This window comes from Osmerus eperlanus, chromosome 9 (genome assembly GCF_963692335.1).
Source record: "Osmerus eperlanus chromosome 9, fOsmEpe2.1, whole genome shotgun sequence".
Classification (NCBI taxonomy): domain Eukaryota; kingdom Metazoa; phylum Chordata; class Actinopteri; order Osmeriformes; family Osmeridae; genus Osmerus; species Osmerus eperlanus.
The window spans coordinates 3,588,726-3,608,872 of record NC_085026.1 but is presented as its reverse complement, the minus strand read 5'-3'; the positions used below and the strand labels follow the sequence as shown (position 1 = coordinate 3,608,872).

At 45.2% G+C, this 20,147-nt stretch overlaps 1 protein-coding gene across 1 annotated transcript; it reads right to left on the bottom strand.

The window, feature by feature from the left end:
- Positions 1-32: 32 nt before the first annotated feature.
- tpgs1 (tubulin polyglutamylase complex subunit 1) lies at positions 33-13,968 on the bottom strand. The gene is made up of 2 exons (XM_062470272.1): positions 13,352-13,968; positions 33-2,167 (listed from the first exon to the last, which is right to left on the bottom strand). The coding sequence occupies exons 1-2, from the start codon at positions 13,789-13,791 to the stop codon at positions 1,531-1,533; spliced, it is 1,077 nt and encodes a 358-aa protein (XP_062326256.1). The 5' UTR covers positions 13,792-13,968; the 3' UTR covers positions 33-1,530.
- Between the last annotated feature and the right edge of the window lie 6,179 nt (positions 13,969-20,147).

Genomic DNA, 20,147 nt, shown 5'->3' with positions numbered 1-20,147 from the left:
TTGCTTACCATACCATACATTGTTTTTTCCTGTTCTCTTTATATGTTACCACTCGGCGCAGTGGCGGTCATAGCACATTTTGCGCCCCGGTCAAGTTTTTCCCTTACACCCTCGGCTGGTCTGGGTTGTTACATGTTTTGGAAACTGCAAAGGCAGCTCGAGTCTAAGACGGATTCGAGAGACTGCAAATACTGCGGCTTGTACTTTGTGAGTTACATTTTAATTTTTAATTTATTTGTATTACTTTTATCACTTGTATTATTGTTTTTATTGATTTTATGTAAAGCACATTGAGCTGCAATTCTTGTATGAAATGTGCTATATAAATAAAGTCTTATTATTATCAGGTAAGCAGAAGTCGATATGATCCTTCAATAATGACAATTAAAGTCTGCTCACCTGTCGGTCTGTCTTGCTGCTGGTATGCTGTTTTGTGACGCCAATTGATAGGATGAAATCTGTCAGTCGGAGGTGGAATGAGTTGCACGACAATGGAAGATAGTTGACTTTGTTTATTAGACGAGCTCGGATCATGTGACTTCCTCACGACATAGTGGTCAGCATGAGTGAAGAACATGTCTCACAGAGGTCCTTTATATAATGGATGGACAGTACAGATATATGATTCACAGACCGTTTCCTTACAAGGTCAAGCAAAGTACAGCCCATGGGTGTAGTAGAACAGACCAACAGGTGATAACGTCATAACTCATGTAAATGCAGTTTATACATGTTTCCTTCTTACTGTCTCCCAAGAGTCTGGACAGTGCATTCCTATTGTAAATGCGTACTATGAGAATCAGAATTCGGTTTATTCGCCATGTATGTTATACAAACACAGAATTTACTGTGGCAGGGAGGTGCAAACACTAAACATATACGAATCTTAAATTAAGTAAAGGTACAGAAGTTAAACTATTCCTAAGAACTAAACAATCTAAGAATAAAACAATTTAAATATAAAATATCTATAAAAATAAGAGTAAGAATAAGAATGAGCAGCATGAGATAAGAATGAGCAACATGAGGAGCCTCACTGTACAGTCTTATGTAAAAACTCTGCATATCAACAGCCATTCAGTCATACGTCTATCATATCAGTGTGCAGACATTCTGGTGACCATGGACCATTTCACAATTTCATTGTCGATTTATGTTATCAACTAAGACCGAAACACGTTTGTTTTAGAGGTTCCGATCAGGTTTTGATCCCTTTAACCATCTTTGCGAATACACCCTGAAGTCAATATATCAATGAAGAATCCTATATGATCAGCATTGTAATGGTCAAGAACACAGGAAGTATTTCACAGGTTGGTTTATTTGTGACATGATTCACATTGAAATAAATTATACAAGTGATGGAGGTAGACTAATTTAACAGACACAGACATTTTGTTTTTGAAAATATCTTAATAAATATTTCCGCCGCTTGAACGTTTTCATGTAGTTTAGTATAACTCAGGAAAGTATGTTATTCTGAACATGTACACAATTTGTTGTACAAATCTAATGCACACAGTAGTTAACTTATGATATAACTCTGACTCGAGTGATGAACAACTCTGCTGCAGCATCCTCAAACTCCTTGGCGTCCATGTTGATTCCTGATGCCTCTCCAGCTGTGTGTGCCTCAGCCATGGCCTGCACAAGCTTGCAGGGCGAGATCTTAGCACTCGCCTCCAGATAGCGATTAGCCTTAGCATTAGCTTCCAGGTAGGATTTAGCCTTTGGCTTAGCATTAGCATTGGTGTCACATCCCTGGGAGGTCTCCAGGGCTTCCTGTAAGGTCCCCAGCACAGCCAGACACAGGGCCCGGCCTGCAGGCCCCTCGGCTGGGCCACAAACCTCTGCGTACAACCGCTGAACACGCCATATGTAGTCAGAGAACACAGCACACGTCAACACGCCATGCCCGAACACATCGTAAGGTACTGCTTCATGGTTCTGGCAGTGCAGGCGCCTTAGCAGCGGGGCAGAGGTGGAGGCAGGGACCCCACCTTCGCTGCACAGGCATTGAAGAGTCTGGGTGTAGAGGCCCCCTCGCACACCGCCACCGGTTGGCCTGTTGGAACTACGGCCTCCAGAGAGCTGTTCTCTATATCTCTGGGGGCCCGTCTGGGTCAGTAGGTCATATGCCACACGTACATTATTGCTGAAGGCAGATCTGTAAGGAAACATGAAAAATGGCATGCATGGGGTGGTTCAAATCACTAGCGCATATATTTTCATAAAAGTAATATCTAGCCTGGCATACAACACTAATGTGTGTCAACAATTCAACTATTGATGTATCAGATAGAGTGGTAGATGGCATTTAAGTCTGTATAATTCAAGACAGCTATCAACTCGTCAGAAAACTTCCCTCCGTATGCCTGCGCCTCGTCCATTCCTTTTATATAGCGGGACAAGTTATCCTTTACTTCTCAGAGTGAGAAATACAAGGTGTGGCTGTATCGATCTGTATCGACTTTTGCGCAAGTCTTTCTACAACTTTTTCACTTCAGCTTTTGCTTCTCTCGCTGTTTCTCTCCTAACATGCATTGTAAACTTTTACTTTGATTGTCTGAGTTTCGTGAAGTGATTTAAATAACTCATGAGATCATGACAACACATCGTAGTATGGAGTGCTGTCTGGGACTTTCCCAGTTCCAGCGTTCATTTAAAATAATGGTTGCTTTATTTAATTGAACAATTATGAGAATCTTTGCTGGTTTGTATTGGCCATGTGGCCATGCTCATCAGAATCAGATTCTGAAGTTTCAGAGGTGCTTTCCTGAGCGTTCTTCTTCGCGTCGGGGTGCTGTTCGCCCTGAAGGGGCTTATTTTCCCGATAATGACAACGGCGTTCTATACATTATCCCGCTTATTACACGGCTACTTGACAAAAAAAAAACGTAACACAGTGTGTCTTATTACAATTTATATGTTACCATTCGTAGTGTTGATCAGCAGAGAAATAGTTCTCCAAAGACGTTGAACTTCATAGACGTTAAACATTCTTTAGGCTTCAAATCAGCTGACGTCGCTAAGCAACGGAGTATTCTGGAGTTGAAAAGTTACCGGACTACTTGCGGAGTGCTACGAAAGACGTGTATCCGAGGCAAAAAGGCCACTTCTCTTGACAGCGGTCAGTTATAGCAACGGTCTGTAATCGAAAAATAATTGACCGCAGAACGTTGGGAAGCCCCATTCAAGTGAATGGGGCATTCTACAGCATTAAGAACAGCCGTGTAATAATTGTATTTACCCGCCACGGTGGCCGGTAGGTGAAGCGACACAACACAAATATCACCCGCATTTGGCTGGTGGCGGGTGCTAATTTCCATCCCTGGTAGTATGTGACGAATCCCGTAGGAAGGACGGCAAAAACATTTTCGATTGACTAATGCCTTGATTGCGTTTCTCTGTTCCTCTTTCAAAATTAATGCGCTGTCGATGTCTTCTAAAACAGACTCGATGGCAGAATCTACACATCTCAGCTCTCCAGCGGCAGCCATGTTTGTTGAAAACGAATTCAACCCAAGCGCTCTTTGGTGACGTGGTTGATTACGTTACTGTTGATAATCTGTCCATCATCATATAAAGCCCGCCCTGACAATTTGATTGGTACAAACAGCTCTTGTTCGGGCATAGTTTTTCCCCAACAGAGCAACCCCAGACCGAACTTCCCGACCAAAAATGTTGTGGGCGGGGCTAAGTTCGGCTGGCACCCAGGCTAGCGTGTCACATGACCAAAGTAAACCGCTCAATTACTACTCTTTGGCTCTCAACGAAGGCGGTCACATTTTTCTCTCCCTCCCCTACCCCTGACCTTCCCTGCTTGGCTTCTATCTTATTGTCTTGTCTTGTCCTGTATACGAGAGACTCTCTCCGCATCACTCTCCGAAGCAAGAAGCATGGAATTGATTAGCTGGTCTCTAAATGCAATTGACACCATCTACTCGGCGAGAAGCTTGGGTTCGGGGGAACCTAACTGCCCTGACGGGACGTTCGCTGCTGGCTACTCTATGGACGCGTGGGACAAGTGGCGTGTCGTGTGCCTAGCGGCGCTTTCCGTGGAGGACGTTGAAGACACCATGATTACAGGCTTTCTGCTGATTGGATTGGGCAGTACCCTGTTTTATCGGAAAATTGTTGAAACGGCTGCAGCTGTCAAAAGCCCCGTAAGGCTGCCCGACATGATTGATGCGGTGGGCAGAGCTGGTGGTGCTCAGACATCATGACAACAGACAACATCATGACATCAGACAACATCATGGAGTAGTTAGCGGCTCTGCAAAGGAAAGTGGACCGACTTGGAGGCCCTAACGATGTGTAGACAGGGAAATTGAAGGCGCCTACTCGACCAAACAACAACCCCAATCTTATCTGCATTCGGCCCCGTAATCCAGCTCAGGCCTTGGCCAAGGCCGTTGCTGGAACAACAACTCCCCTGGAGAGTGCTGCAGTGAGACTCTCTGCAGTCTCTTCCCTTCCCCCTCCCACAGACACCTGTGGATTGCGTCTCTGTCTTGGGTCATGACCAAGGATGTCTCCATGGCAATAATATCTGCGGACTGAGAATCTGACTGATTGTGGCCTAGGCGAAGGTGAACAACCCCCAGGCATACTCATACACTAACTTTCACCTACTACAGATATGCCATCACCCCCCCCCACCCCTTCGCCTGCTTGTTCCCCCAGGGTGGCTGGTGGGTCTGTGACCAGCGCCTACTATGGCTGCAGGTCCAGATGCTGCTTGTCTACCCCCCCCCCCTCCCCATTGCAAGTCATGTGTTTCTGTAATGTTGTACAACCTATGTGCTTATGTGCTGAGGTGTTTTTTGCCTGTTCCCACACTGTACTCCTCTGGGAGCATAGTCTGGGGGTTGCCCTTTCTCTTCCCTCCCCTCTCCTCATGTTATGCTGAAACTTTCTAGTTGGCGCCGATTATGGCTGCCTCGGTAGGCACCTTCCTGCCAAAGTAAATTCCTTGTCTGTGCAAACTTTCATGGCGAATAAAACTGATTCTGATTCTAAAATCACAGCATTTGCGATTACAAAATCAAAATGAAAATAATCGTTCAGCCCTAATTATAACAATATAATTCAAAGACAATGTTAGAATCTGTGGTGTTTATTTGTCTCCGTCAACAACAAAAAAATCATTATTAACATAACAACAATATAACAGTAGGCTACCAACGGCCAAAAAAATAACTATGCATCAATAACAATATAGGGGGTCAGATGGCTTTTAGGGAATTGGGCTATTAAATCAGAAGATTGCTGGTTCAATTCCCAGCCGTGCAAATGACGTTGTGTCCTTGGGCAAGGCACCTCACCCTACTTGTGTCTGGGGGAATGTCCCTGTACTTACTGTAAAGGCCGAATTATACTTCTCCGACTCCGTTACGGACAGACGGAGTCGGACGGATTGATTGAATTTATAGTACTCCGAAGGCTGTGGGTGCTGAAAACAATTCACCGCCAGAAGAGTAGGTGGCGCAACGGTTTTTTGTAAGTCGTCAACGAGTGTTTATTTACCTAGGTTATCGAGAAGTCGGAGCAAATGTACAAATTAGCCGTTTCATCAATAAAATACGCACATTTTCAGCAACTACACTGCCCATTTCTCGTCACGTTTTAATTCAGATGCTGATTTACATGTACTGTTTAGCTTAAATATGAATTGTAAAAACTTACAGCAATGGCGGTCAAAGGATTCTGTTCGTCCTGTTTATCACGGCCATCACGGCAACCCCGCCCCCGACGCAAGCGGTTCTTAATACGGACCAATCACAGCCAAAGGGTATCCGTAAAATGATGGACGGACAGGCGGATAGTCAGGAAAATCAGGAGGTGCACGTAGAGCTCTCCGAGGGGCTCGGAGAGGGAATTCCTCGTCGGAGAGGGCGTTCCCTGTGTCCGTCTACATAAAAACTGAGAAGTATAAATCGGCCTTAAGTCGTTCTGGATAAGAGCGTCTGCTAAATGACTAATTGTAAATATAGACAAAGGTTTATGTTCTCTGACATTTATTCAGCTAACAGCACTGCCAACACGGATTGGATTCAAACAAAAAACACTCACTAACGGTCCGGACCACGCGAAAGGAACTTTGACCATGGTACGACCATGCGACAAAACACAGCAGTTGGTCCGGACCGGATGGTACACATAATGGTACACGGCTTCAGCGTACCCTAGTGTTCCCAGACCACCATCCCTCAGCTTAAGGCAACGGCCCCGGTGGATGTTGGTGGTATTGCATTTATGATTAGGTACCCGACTCGTCCGGTCGATTTTATTCTATTAACATATCCAAAACTATCTCCCCCAATTTTTGTTCTATTCTCCAACCTGGCTAATACTACTAGCTTTTTCATAGAATAATTTTTCCTGATTTTTTCTAAATTTGAAACCAATCCGAAATGGGTAAACTAGCACCCCATTTATTTGCTTACGTCAAGAGAAGTTGCCTGGAACTGTGTTTGCGGGTACGAACAGGGCACGAGCACAAAATGGAACATTAGCCAATCGCTGATTTACTTGAGCTGAATGAGCACAAGGAAAAAGGGCTTGATAATCTACAGTTGCCTGCCCTGCTATAGCCAGTTTTACAAATGGTTGCACACATACATGACGGTTGTTTATTGAGTTTATTTCCGTTATCTTAAAGCAGATGTAACAATTTTGTAATGAACGTCATAACTCCATGTTATTACGTTCATGGCATGACAAATGTAATTATAGCCTAATAAAATTAGTGATATTGTGGCATGTTAAGGCGTCATTATAGATTGTTGACATGTTCTTCTGGAGCAAAGACAAAGATCAATAAATCATGTCTGATAACCAAAATATTGTTATGGTTATGCAACGTTATGTCAGTTAACACCACAATGATGGCATTAACAATAACAGTAAGCTAGTAAAAGTAAAGCAACACTCATCATCATTATAATAGTAACATATTGGTAAGGGATAATGCCCGACGAGGTGTACAATATCACCTGATAATGGACGATGCGGAGGCGTAAACCATTATCAGGTGATATTGGACACCTCGAAGGGCATTATTCCGCTTATACCATGGTCACTTTCCAACGATTTTTTTTTACGAACATCAATTTATGTTTTCAGGCGTTTTGCAATAGAAATCTAACGTTTTTTAACGTTGGCCAACTCTGATATAGTCCGCTCAGCTCATACAGTAGAACCAACACCGGCTTTCCTTTGGCTGAGCTATTAGCCCGAAAGCTAATGTTATGCTAGCAAGATTCAAAGGCAATAACATTGTGTACGGTTGACAAACAGTAAATATAATTTTACAGTATGTTTGACAAGAAGATTTCCTAGCTAACCAGCCATGTCACTGTCCCAAAATAAATATCAAGATATTCCGGAACAAAGTATCGGCCATATACTAGTACTAGGCTACAGTACAGCCGCAGCCTGTGGAGCGAGTTGAATAGCAAACGGATGTGAGAGGACCGCATCAAAGTTTACATTTTCTCCAAACAGTAATTATAATTTGACAGTATGTTTAACAACAAGACTAGCCAGCTATCGAGCCATGTCATTGTCCCGAAATAAAATCAAGATTTTTAAGAAGTAAATAATCGGCGATGTGTAGAGTTGCTGCAACTGGCCGCAGCCTGTCTGAAGTAGATTGACTAGCGAGGTGAATACCAAATGGCCCTCCTCCCCACAGGGTTCGGGAAAAGTTTAATTTTCCAGCTACGGCAGCTAGCTCCGTGGTGAAGGAGTTGGCTAAGGCGAACGCTAGCGATGGGTTATGGCAGATCAGAGTGGCTCTGGGCAGATCCAATAGTTTTAAACTTCCACAGAGTACCCGCCTTCAAGGAAGTTAACGCTTGTCAATGGAGCGATCCCAGACCCTCTGTACAAATGAAATGTACGAGGGTCTGGTTAGGACCAGGCTAATCATAAATAGGGCTGTACAAAATTTTAGGACGTCTATCAGCAGTGATTGTTAGAGTTCGTGTCGGAGAATAGCAGGAACGCGCTTCACACCGCAGTTGAGATTGCGTGTGTGCGTCCTTGAGAACTTTAAGTCGTATAACTTATGTTGTACCCCTCCCTGAGTCACCACCTTACCGCGGTGGAGGGGTTTGCGTGTCCTAGTGATCCTGGAAGCTATGTTGTCGGGGGCTTTATGCCCCTGGTAGGGTCACCCAAGGCAAGCAGGTTCCAGGCGAAGGACCAGACAAAGCGTGGCTCAAAAACCTACCATGAAGAAAACAAACAATGGTTCTCAGTTGCTCTTGCCCGGAAGCGGGTCACCGGGGCCCCCCCCCTGGAGCCAGGCCCGGGGGTGGGGCTCGATGGCGAGCGCCTGGTGGGCACAGCCCGAAGAGACAACGTGGGACCCCCTTCCAGTGGGCTCACCATCCGCAGGAGGGGTCATGGGGGTCGGGTGCAGTGTGAGACGGGTGGCGGCCTTGGCGGGATCCTCGGCTGCAGAAGCTAGCTCTAGGGACGTGGAACGTCACCTCGCTGGCGGGAAAGGAGCCAGAGCTGGTGCGCGAGGTAGAGAAGTTCCGGCTAGTTATAGTCGGCCTCGCCTCAACGCACAGCATCGGCTCCGGAACCAGTCTCCTTGAGAGGGGCTGGACTCTCTTCCACTCTGGAGTTGCCCTCGGTGAGAGGCGTCGAGCTGGGGTGGGAATACTTGTTTCCCCTCGGTTCGGCGCCTGTACGTTGGGGTTCGCCCCTGTGGACGAGAGGGTAGCCTCCCTCCGCCTTGGGTGGGGGGACGGGTCCTCACTGTTGTTTGTGCTTACGCACCAAACGGCAGCGCAGAGTACCCAACCTTTTTGGAGTCTCTGGGAGGGGTGCTGGAAAGCGGTCCTCCCGGAGATGCCCTCGTCCTCCTGGGGGTCTTCAATGCTCATGTGGACAATGACAGTGAGACCTGGAGGGGCGTGATTGGGAGGAACGGCCCCCCCGATCTGAACCCGAGCGGTGTTTTGTTGTTGTACTTCTGTGCTAGACACGGCTTGTCCATAACGAACACCATGTTCAAGCATAAGGGTGTCCATATGTGCACTTGGCACCAGGACACCCGAGGTCTCAGTTCGACGATAGACTTTGTCTTGGACACTCGGGTGAGGAGAGGGGCGGAGCTGTCAACTGATCACCACCTAGTGGTGAGTTGGCTACGATGGTGGGGGAAGACGCCGATCAGGCCCGGCAGGCCCAAACGTAATGTGAGGGCCTGCTGGGAACGGCTGGCAGAATCCCCTGTCAGAAAAAGCTTCAACTCCCACCTCTGGGAGAACTTCGATCATGTCTCGGGGGGGGGGGGGGGGGGGGGCGGGGACATTGAGTCCGAATGGGCCATGTTCCGGGCCTCCATTGTTGAGGTGGCTGACCGGAGCTGCGGACGCAAGGTGGTCGGTGCATGTCGCGGCGGTAACCCTCGGACCCAGTGGTGGACGCCGGAGGTGAGGGAAGCCGTCAAGCTGAAGAAGGAGGCCTATCGGACTTTATTGGCTTGTAGGACTCCAGAGGCAGCTGATGTGTACCGGCAGGCCAAGCGGAATGTGGCTTTGGTGGTCGCGGAGGCAAAAACCCGGGCGTGGGAGGAGTTCGGCGAGGCCATGGAGAATGACTTCCGAACGGCTTCGAAAAGGTTCTGGACCACCATCCGGGGACTCAGGAGGGGGAAGCAGTGCACTGTCAACGCTGTATATGGTGGGGATGGTGCACTGCTGACCTCGATGGGGGACGTCTTGGACCGGTGGAAGGAATACTTTGAAGACCACCTTAATCCCACCAACACGCTTTCCGACGTGGAAGCAGAGTCTGGGGACATTGGGGGGGCCCTTCTATCTCTGGGGCTGAGGTCGCAGAGGTGGTTGAAAAGCTCCGCGGTGGCAGGGCCCCTGGGGTGGATGAGGTCCGCCCGGAGTTCCTTAAGGCTCTGGATGTTGTAGGGCTGTCTTGGTTGACACAACTCTGCCAGACCGGGGTGGTGGTTCCCCTCTTTAAAAAGGGGGACCCGGAGGGTGTGCTCCAACTTTAGGGGGATCACACTCCTCAGCCTCCCTGGGAAAGTCTATTCAGGGGTTCTGGAGAGGAGGGTCCGTCGGATTGTCGAACCTCGGATTCAGGAGGAGCAATGTGGTTTTCGTCCTGGCCGTGGAACTGTGGACCAGCTCTACACCCTCGGCAGGGTCCTGGAGGGTGCATGGGAGTTCGCCCAACCAGTCTACACATGTTTTGTGGATTTGGAAAAGGCGTTCGACCGTGTCCCTTGGGGGCTCATGTGGGGGGTGCTCCGGGAGTACGGGGTACCGGATTCCCTGATCGGGGCTGTCTGGTCCCTGTACGACCGGTGCCAGAGTTTGGTCCACATTGCCGGCAGTAAGTCGTACTTGTTCCCGGTGAGGGTTGGACTTCGCCAGGGCTGCCCTTTGTCACCGATTCTGTTCATAACTTACATGGACAGAATTTATAGGCGCAGCCAGGGCATTCAGGGGGTCCGGTTTGGTGGCCTCAGGATCGGGTCGCTGCTTTTTGCGGATGATGTGGTCCTGATGGCTTCATCGGGCCGTGACCTTCAGCTCTCACTGGAGAGGTTCGCAACCGAATGCGAAGCGGCTGGGAGGGGAATCAGCACCTCCAAATTTGAGGCCATGGTTATCGACCGGAAAAGGGTGGAGTGCAAATCTCCGGGTCGGGGAGGAGATCTTGACCCAAGCGGAGGAGTTCAAGTATCTCGGGGTCTTGTTCACGAGTGAGGGAAGAATGGAGCGTGAGATCGACAGGCGGATCGGTGCGGCGTCCGCAGTGATGCGGGCTCTGCTTCGGTCCGTCGTGGTGAAGAAGGAGCTGATTCGAAAGGCGAAGCTCTCTATTTACCAGTCGATCTACATTCCTACCCTCACCTATGGTCACGAACTGTGGGTAGTGACCGAAAGAACGAGATCGCGAATACAAGCGGCCAAAATGAGTTTTCTCCGCAGGGTGTCCGGGCTCTCCCTTAGAGATAGGGTGAGAAGCTCGGTCATCCGGGAGGGGCTCAGAGGAGAACCGCTGCTCCTCCGCGTCGAGAGGGGCCAGTTGAGGTGGCTCGGGCATCTGATAAGGATGCCTGCTGGACGCCTCCCTGGTGAGGTGTTCTGGGCACGTCCCACTGGGAAGAGGCCCCGGGGAAGACCAAGGACACGCTGCAGGGACTATGTCTCTCGGCTGGCCTGGGAACGCCTCGGGGTCCCCCAGGAAGAGTTGGTGGAAGTGGCCGGGGAGAGGGAAGTCTGGGCCTCCCTGCTTAGGTTGCTGCCCCCGCGACCCGACCCCCGGAAAAGCGGCAGATGATGGATGGAACTTATGTTGTCAGTTCATTTAAGCCTGTTATTGTATTAGTCTATAGTTTTTGCTAATTTAAATTAAGTTAACTGGTGATTTTCGTTGTTTGTATTCTTCCCCTGCTAGCTACAGTAAATTGCACGTCTGTTGATTCGATAGCGATTGCTGCCTTTGCTTACGTTTGTATTTTAGGTGCAAAAAGACTTTTTTGGTGTAGATTTGACTGTAAAACTGTAAAATTATGAACTTTGTGACATGACGTGAAGACATGGCTGCCGCCTACTATGCTATCTACCGGGCGACATTCTCACTCAAATTTCAAGACTTTCGTGCCCCAAATCAAAATTCTGATGTGACAGATCAATGGGGAATCGCTTTCTCTCTTAACCCTCGTGCTGCCTTCGGGTCACATGACCCAAAGGTTCATAACGAACCATCGTTGTGTTTACCCAATTTTACCCAATACAAAAACAAATAAAAATAATTTTCTTTTAACCATTCCAATGTGGGGGGTCTGACACAGCCCGACAGTTAAAAGAAAATGCTTCACTTTGTTTTTGTATGAGGTAAATTTGTCGCAATACGACGGTGGGTCACAATGACTGATGGGTCAGAATGACCCGAAGATAACACAAGGGTTAAAGGCTGTCCTTGACCTTTTTAAATCGAACTATTTGTATAATCCGTCAAATTATCTAGCCGTTATAAAGGCTATCCTTTCCCGGTTTTCTGTCACCATGCTGCGCGCGCATCCCGAATGTTTACAAACAAATAATTGGTCTATACTGACCATTTACAGTAAGTTGTTACGTCAATTATTAATTGGCAGCATTTATGCCATTTAGAACATAATGAATGGAAGGTCTCTTAAAGTAGCTTAACCTTATTGCTTTAGGGGAAATAGGACGAAAATATGTCCAATATTACATTAGCTATTAGACTATTACATTAACCTGCTCCGAAATATAGGGTTAGAACATTGTTTCGGCTGGGGGGGAGTGGTTCGGACAGACCTGCCCCCACTGCTGAAAAAAATCCTAGAGGAAACATTGTACGTGACACTGACACAGTAAATTCAGAAAAGTCACATTTTTCAAATAGGTTAAAATAAATATTCAAGTCAGTCATTGTTGTAAATACAAGTTAGCTTGTTAAAGTCTTTCAAAATTGGAAATGGAGGCTTTGACGCCATCCCTGTTGTTATGGTTACTTATTTCAGACACTTTGTACAGGCTCATATACTATGTAGCCAGCGCAATAATTTAGAATAGATAAACACGCAAATAAACAACAAGCTAATTTAGGTTTAGCATTTTGTTCCCAGTTTTTCCCCACATAATTTGTGGTGGTGCGCCACAGAATCAACACCGGCCGCCACATATTGCGTTTCGTTATTTATTTATTTACGCCATTTAAAACACGCAGCGTATTCGTTCAGCTGCATTTCTTTTCCCTGCTCTCCCCCCAGTCTCTATACACACACACACACACAACCCCTCCCCTCCGTGCACACCGCGTCTGTCTCCATGAAAACGAGATCATCCCTGGAAGCGTGGCCTATTTGGTGCAGAGAAGACGGCTGTATTTTCCGCGACTGAAAAAGGCACGTGTTAAGGATGAGGACCAGCCTGAACCGGAGGTATCAGTCTGAAACAGAGCTGAACAGTCCAACCAGTGTTAGTAGTTATGTTATTAATTTTTACAATATTTTCAGGCTTATTTAATATAATAAAGTTCTGTGTAACAAATTATCTGCCATGGAATGTTGTGAGCAATATGAAAAAGTTGTCAAGAATAGCCACAGTATCACAGTTTGATCAAACAGAGAAAATGAATACAACCAAGACCTTGATACTGTGGCTTTTCTTGTTGTCCCCGTCAGATCCTTACTGCGATTGTTTACAACATTTGCCTAACCATATAATAACAGTGGTTACTTCCTCCTACACAGTTGAATGATCCTTGTGTTCCTACCGACTTTCAAAGCAAACCTACGCCCTGGGAGGGACCATTTGCAAGGTATTCCTACCTCTGGGAGTGATGAGCTAGTTTCAAGTGCCACAGTGCTTTGTTGAGATGTTGCTGTTCTTGAACGCCGGCGGTTAGTGTGATACTTTGCTCTCCGTCGCTGTATCCCGCTGTGCCGTTCTCTGACTCGGATGCTACATTACAGAAGTGATCGGCTAAGACCCCGATAGGGTCATCCGATCTAGCTTCAACCATCTTAAGCAGAGCGCCTCGAAGCAATTCTCCCACCCCCACCTGCGAGAGAAACTCCTTTTCGCTGTCCGTTTTAGTCGATTTGGTTTCTGACATTGCTGCAGGGACACCAGGTCGACGTTTCTCCGCCATTATTCTTGGTATTAACAACGGAAGTGACTCGTTGCTCAGGAACGATTTGTTTGGAGAATGTAATCGTTTGAAATGCTCGCCCTGATGCATCACGTACAGAACTGGGGGGTATTCCATCAACGTAGATTAAGGAAAAGACAGACTTATTTCGATAAGTCTCGCTTATTTCAGTGAGAGTTCCGTTCCATTAAGTAGACCTATTATAGTCCTAGCTAAGTAAAAAGGGTAACTTATACCTCTTACAAGCCTATTCCGTGTCAGCCTAAAAGTCGGCCTGAATTTAGCTGTGTTTCAAAGAATTTCAAACAGGCGGAAACATAATCTTAAAAGACTGTTCCGTCGAGTGTCTTTGTTTTGTCCGTGTTCGGAAACATAGGCAAAGTGCAGACTTTCTTTCTCACAATGTTTGCTTTATCTCCAAAGAACGTATTAATTTAAATAAACAAGTTAATTAAGAAATCATGCAACTTTAACTGTTTTCAAAAGCCATTGGTTAATTGACATGAGATAAGGCCTAAGCAGTGCGTCTAGACAAGTTACAAGCAATTATGACATATCCGTTTTTCGACAACCCTGTGGATGAAGGTGCACAGGTAGGCCTACCAAAGACCGTTTATCCCACCAGCCCCAAGGGTTTTCAGAGACAAGTAATGCACTGTGCTTCCCTGACCAGTATCTGTGGAAGAGGTAGGCCTATGGGTTCAGTAGGCCCAGCAGTTTATCGAGATTGACAAAAATCTATCTTTCTTTTAAAAAAAGTATATAGGCCTATAGAAAAATACTTTAAAACTATAAAAACGGTCGGTTTTGAAAAAAGCCATCGAACTGACGTCAGTCTGTACCTTTAGGTGTGTTCGACATGGACTGACTTCATGCAGCGGTGCAGCCGGTTGCAGGCGGCTGACTTGAAACATTGAATTCTGGTTAGACTTTTTGTCAGACTTGAGACTGCGCCGAGGCTTCGTCACTGTGACGTAGCCATCAAAGTACCGTGAGATCGATTCGAGAACTGCCGGCTGTGTAGCCGAGCGCATTTTTCTCAAGAGCAACTGCAAGGGTTCTAATGACGACACAGCTATTTCATGATTGGCCAGACTCACAGAGGACAACTCAGAGCCATAGAAAAAGAGAGTTGCGACACGCTTTGATCTCGCCGACACGTGATCACGTGGTTCATGTAGCTCGCTGTAGTTCCAAAAAACCCCACTGCTGTCAACCGGTTTGAATGGTTTTCAATGAAGCTGGCCAACGGAAGTCGCTTTCTCAGGCAAATGATGAATGAAACAGGCTCGGTTTAAGAAATCCGATATTCTGGCTATCTTCAGCAGACTCGTATCTACAAAAGGCAGTCCTCCCTGACGTGTTTGGTGTAGAATGGACTGAAATACAACATTGTGAACATTCACTGCCAGTGAAACACAGGAAAAAAGTTAGAGCTTTTTTGTCACGTGGTTCCGGTAGCTCCCTGTAGTTAAACAAAACCCCCACTGCTGTCAACCTGTTTGAATGGTTTTCGGCGGGACAGACGGCAGCGCCATCTCGATTCACGGACATTTTCGGTATATTAACACATAATGTCAATTGGTTACTGGTGTGTTGTATCATGTATGTCTGATACTTTAGTGAAATACAGGGTACAACGCTATGCTAGCTACCATACTGTACAAACGGTACTGTACCATACTGTACATACCAAACAGTAGCCTAATGAGGACTATATTGTTCCACTTAACGTTTAACCTTAGACGGTTGAAGTAAATGGGTCTTGTTAAACGTTTTTTTATTCATCAGCCCACTTACAATTTAGCCTACCACATTAACAACACTTACATTTGTAGTACTTGATGCAAGTTGAATCTAACCATTATCACCAGCAACTGCTCAATTTAAGACAAGAAAGGAGTTTGGTAAATAGAACAGAATAAACAAGGCAACCAACTTCATTCAATAAAACATTTTATTGTACAATATGTCCTGTGTTCTTCCACTCCTTGTTTGTAGTGATCCGGTGATCTTCTGGCTATGATACACGTACAGTTAGCTAGAGTAAGTGTTGCTTACGTAGACCTACAGTCTAGCTCCAACTGCATTTAGAATCTAACAAGCTTACGATAAACTTTAACTAAAGCTGGCTATATAAAATACTACTAATAACAATTGATATGTGGTGGTCAAAATATGAAAAAAATCAGGATTTTCGTGAATTTACCAGCTAACTTGCTTCTGACCACTTAATTAGCAATTGATTGTTGCTAGCTCTACTAACTACGCTAATAAGAGCTATATATAGAAGACCTACTTTGTATGCCAACGAACGCCAATAATTAGAACTAATTTGACAGACTATAGCCAACTGACTTCTGGTTATGATACACATGCTCTCTAGCTAGCTTCAGTAAAAGTGTTGCTTATGTTAGATACTAGCTAGACCTACAGTCTAGCTCTAACTGCGTTTCGAATTAAACAAGCTATAATCTTACGATAAACTTTATCTAAAGCTAGCTATATGAAATACTACTAATAACAATTGATATGTGGTGGTAAACATATGAAAAAATTAAGGATTTTCATCAATTTACCAGCTAACTTGCTTCGGAGACACTGAAAATGAATGGGGTTGAACGGTGGAAAATGCAATGTTTGGAACTACAGGTCGCATGTGACACGCTTTACTTCCGCATTCCTCGATAACAATGGGAGTCTATGGAAGTGTCGCAACTCTCTTTTTCTATGGCTCTGGGACAACTTTGACGCGTGTTTTGTAATTATTCTGACACCTTCAGTTTCGCCAACGCTCAAATCCGGACCAAACTGAGATCGATTCGAGAACTGCCGGCTGTGTAGCCGAGCGCATTTTTCTCAAGAGCAACTGCAAGGGTTCTAATGACGACACAGCTATTTCATGATTGGCCAGACTCACAGAGGACAACAACTTTGACGCGTGTTTTGTAATTATTCTGACACCTTCAGTTTCGCCAACGCTCAAATCCGGACCAAACTGTTTAATTGAACTAAAAATGTGTCGAAGAAAGGGTTTTAGTCCGCCTCTTCACTAACGGAAAGACCAAGTTTAATTATAAATAAAGTAAAGTAAGCAAACAGCGCTTGATCGGCCATGACTGACGTCAACGCAGCAAACCACGAGAAGCTGGAATGTCCGACTTTACAGAGCCGTTTTCAACTCCTCCCCGACTGCAAGCGGCTACTCTCGCCGGTCGTTTCCTGCAGCCGCAATCCTTGTCGAATGCACCTATTGTAAAGCAGGATTTGCTATGAAGCTGATGCTGAAAAGAGGTGCTGTTCCGACCTTAGGTTGATCACAACGGCAAGCTGTATGATGTTGTCGCTAACAGTCAATGCTAACGTATCCTGCCTGTATCTAGCATCGGTAGAAGTGATGATTTAGTTTAGTTTATTGGCAATGGGGCTAACGTTATTTCTTGTTCCTGACTGTGTTTCATTCAAATAAATAACCCGTGTTGTCATGTAAATCTACAATTCAAGATACATGTTTGTCCAGATCAATTTTTCAGCAAGATAGCTAGAGCTAACTGAAGCTGAGTTGAATCACGATAGTTTGCTTGGTAAGCTGTAGCTAGTGCTAACGTTACCCACTTAAGTCGATCCTGTTTGCTTGCACAGGGATCTTTTACGCTAGAGCTACGTTATACTAGTAGACAAACATCTGCCATGCCCGTCGAGTCAATTGTAGCTAGACTCTAGCTCATCTGCTTTTTATTAACGCTGATTTGCAAGGAATGCAAGAACAGCTAGATAGCGAAAACGCCTAGAGTAGGAATGTAAACTAGTTTAGCTTGCTAGCATTTACATTTAGTCATTTAGCAGACGCTCTTATCCAGAGCGTCTTACAGTAATTACAGGGACATTCCCCCGAGGCAAGTAGGGTGAAGTGCCTTGCCCAAGGACACAACGTCATTTGGCAGAGCATAGGTAATGTGTGATGATTTAGTTTATTGGCAATGGGGCTAACGCGTTATTTCATGTTCCTGACTGTGTTTCATTCGAATAAATAACCCGTACATGTAAATCTACAATTCACGGTGCATGTATGTCCAGATCTTTGGCAGGTTATTTTTTATCTAGCTAACTGAAGCTGAGTTGAATCACGATAATGGTTGCTAAGCTGTAACGTTCTACCCACCTAAGTCGATCCAGTTTGCTTCGACAACAGAAGTGGAAACAACTAACGTAATAATTTCAAATGATATCTAGTTAATCTGTTGAAAACAGTTTTGTGTAGACACAATAGATTTATTTGTACGTTTTTATTTCAAGTCTCCACCTTCGTTGTTTCAGTGAGTGTTGGCCGTGTTGCGTCTTTGCTCCGCAACTTCACTTGTTGTAAACCAACCAATCAGTGCGCAGCTTATGTATATATTCATGAGCATACCATAAAAGGAGAAAACCTACCGTTTTTCCCGGGAAAATTTCAGAGGATGTATCAGGGGGCATAGAACAGCACCATTTTCAACAGGGCCATTTTCAGCCCAACCAATGTTACATACCCTATTCAGAGACCTTAAGGAACAGTGTGAAATACCCCAAAAACCCAGTCAATCAGACCTTTAAATGTCATGCAATCGTCTTATAGGCGGTAACATATGTACTCTTACTTTAGTATAATTTCTGACTAATAGTAACACTTCTGGTCCCATGTTATGAAGCTAAAACCTTTATCATGTTATTGCAGGTCAACCTGCATATGAGATGATGGAGACTGACCCAGACTGGACACCCTCATTCTGGGACACACAGAAATCACTCGCACAAACACTGCACGCTCTGCAAGGCGAAGGAAGAGGAAGCAAAGAAAAAACACACTGCAGCCAGCTGAAGCCGGTGAGCAACACACTGTGGATGAGACACACAAGGCTGAAGGAGGCGGCGCAACACTTTAAAAAGTTGTGAAATTTGGCATGTTGAAACTGCATAGCATTAGTAACTACCATACAAAACATGGGCCACGTGAGACAATAGGTGGCGCTACAAGCCACGCCCCAATATGTCAATTTTCAAAGTGATGCTATTTGCAGGCCTTAAGTCCCAAAATTCTGAAATTTAGTACATATGCCTTACTCCTCATGAGGAACAAAAAAGCCTCAAGAACCTATAACGGCCGCCATATTGGATTCTTCTCTACAATAAAGATTTAGGAAAAACATTTTTTTGCTACTCTACTCCTCCTACAATTTTTGTCCAATCTTACCCAGAATTTGCATGTATCATCGTCAGAGCAACCCTCACTCAAATCCTCAATGGAATTTTGATTATCAAAACCGTAGGGCTGTCCCCGACTAAGATTTTCTTTGGTCGACCAAGACTCGACTAAAACGTCTGAAAATCGACTAATCGAAATTTGAAATGCTTTTTTTTTTCACAAAAAAAAAAAACGTACAAACATTTTCCCGATCTGACTCAATGGCTGCTGGACATTGCAGATTCAGCCGCTAATAGCCTACTAATAATAAGACTTGTATCACCAGTCCTGTTGTAACCGAATGTCGATGGTATTTAGTATCTCTTACAATGTACTACAAATTACAAATAATGTTTGTTTAACATGCAAATCATCAGAGCGCGCTTATCACTGCCTGAAAACTTTCAGCATGCAAACTTACGTAGAAGCTGAGTGGGGAACGGTGCAACAGAGAAAGATTGTGTTGTCTTGGCCGGAGAAGATAATGTCATTCGATTTGGATGTGATTCTTATAATAGGCATATTCATTTTTCAACCCAGCGCGTTAGCATGAGCGAAGTAGGGCTAGGCCAACTTACGTTTTTCAGATGGTAGGCTACATCATATTCAACGTCGAACTATGAAAAATAAACCGTTGTTGGCAGAGTTTTCATTCAACGTTTTTCGAGTCACCCGGTACTTTGTAAATGTACTTTAATGAAATGCTGCCATACCACAGATTTCTTTGCCATTTTGACTAGTAACACCGACAAAGTAGGCTATGGCAGAGTTCGGCAGCCAATTGTGCTCGTGCCGTGTGCAAAAAACCAAACCAAAACAAAGTGCAGATTAACGAAAGGGAAAACAGTAACACCTTTTCTTTTAAATTATATATTTTTAGAGTTGCTTTATTTGTCTTAAATAATATAATCTACAATTTCTGTAGAACATTTAGTTAATTCAGCAATGATGACACAAGCGGGAATCAGATCTCACACTGCCATACGGCAGCTTGACTAAAAAAATCTTAGTCGACCAAGAGCATATCGACCAGAAAATCGACTAGTTGACTGAGTGGGGACAGCCCTACAAAACCGTTTGTCCGGTACAGCCAATCACAATCGGCAACAAAGCAACCAAACAGGAAGTTGGGTCATATTTCATAAAATCTTTCAGAAATCAACACCAAACTTGGTATGTTGACTCGGAACCCTCTTCTGAGGATGTCCAAACTATTTGGTGTCATGTGATCACCGAGAGTGGCTGCAGGAAGCAA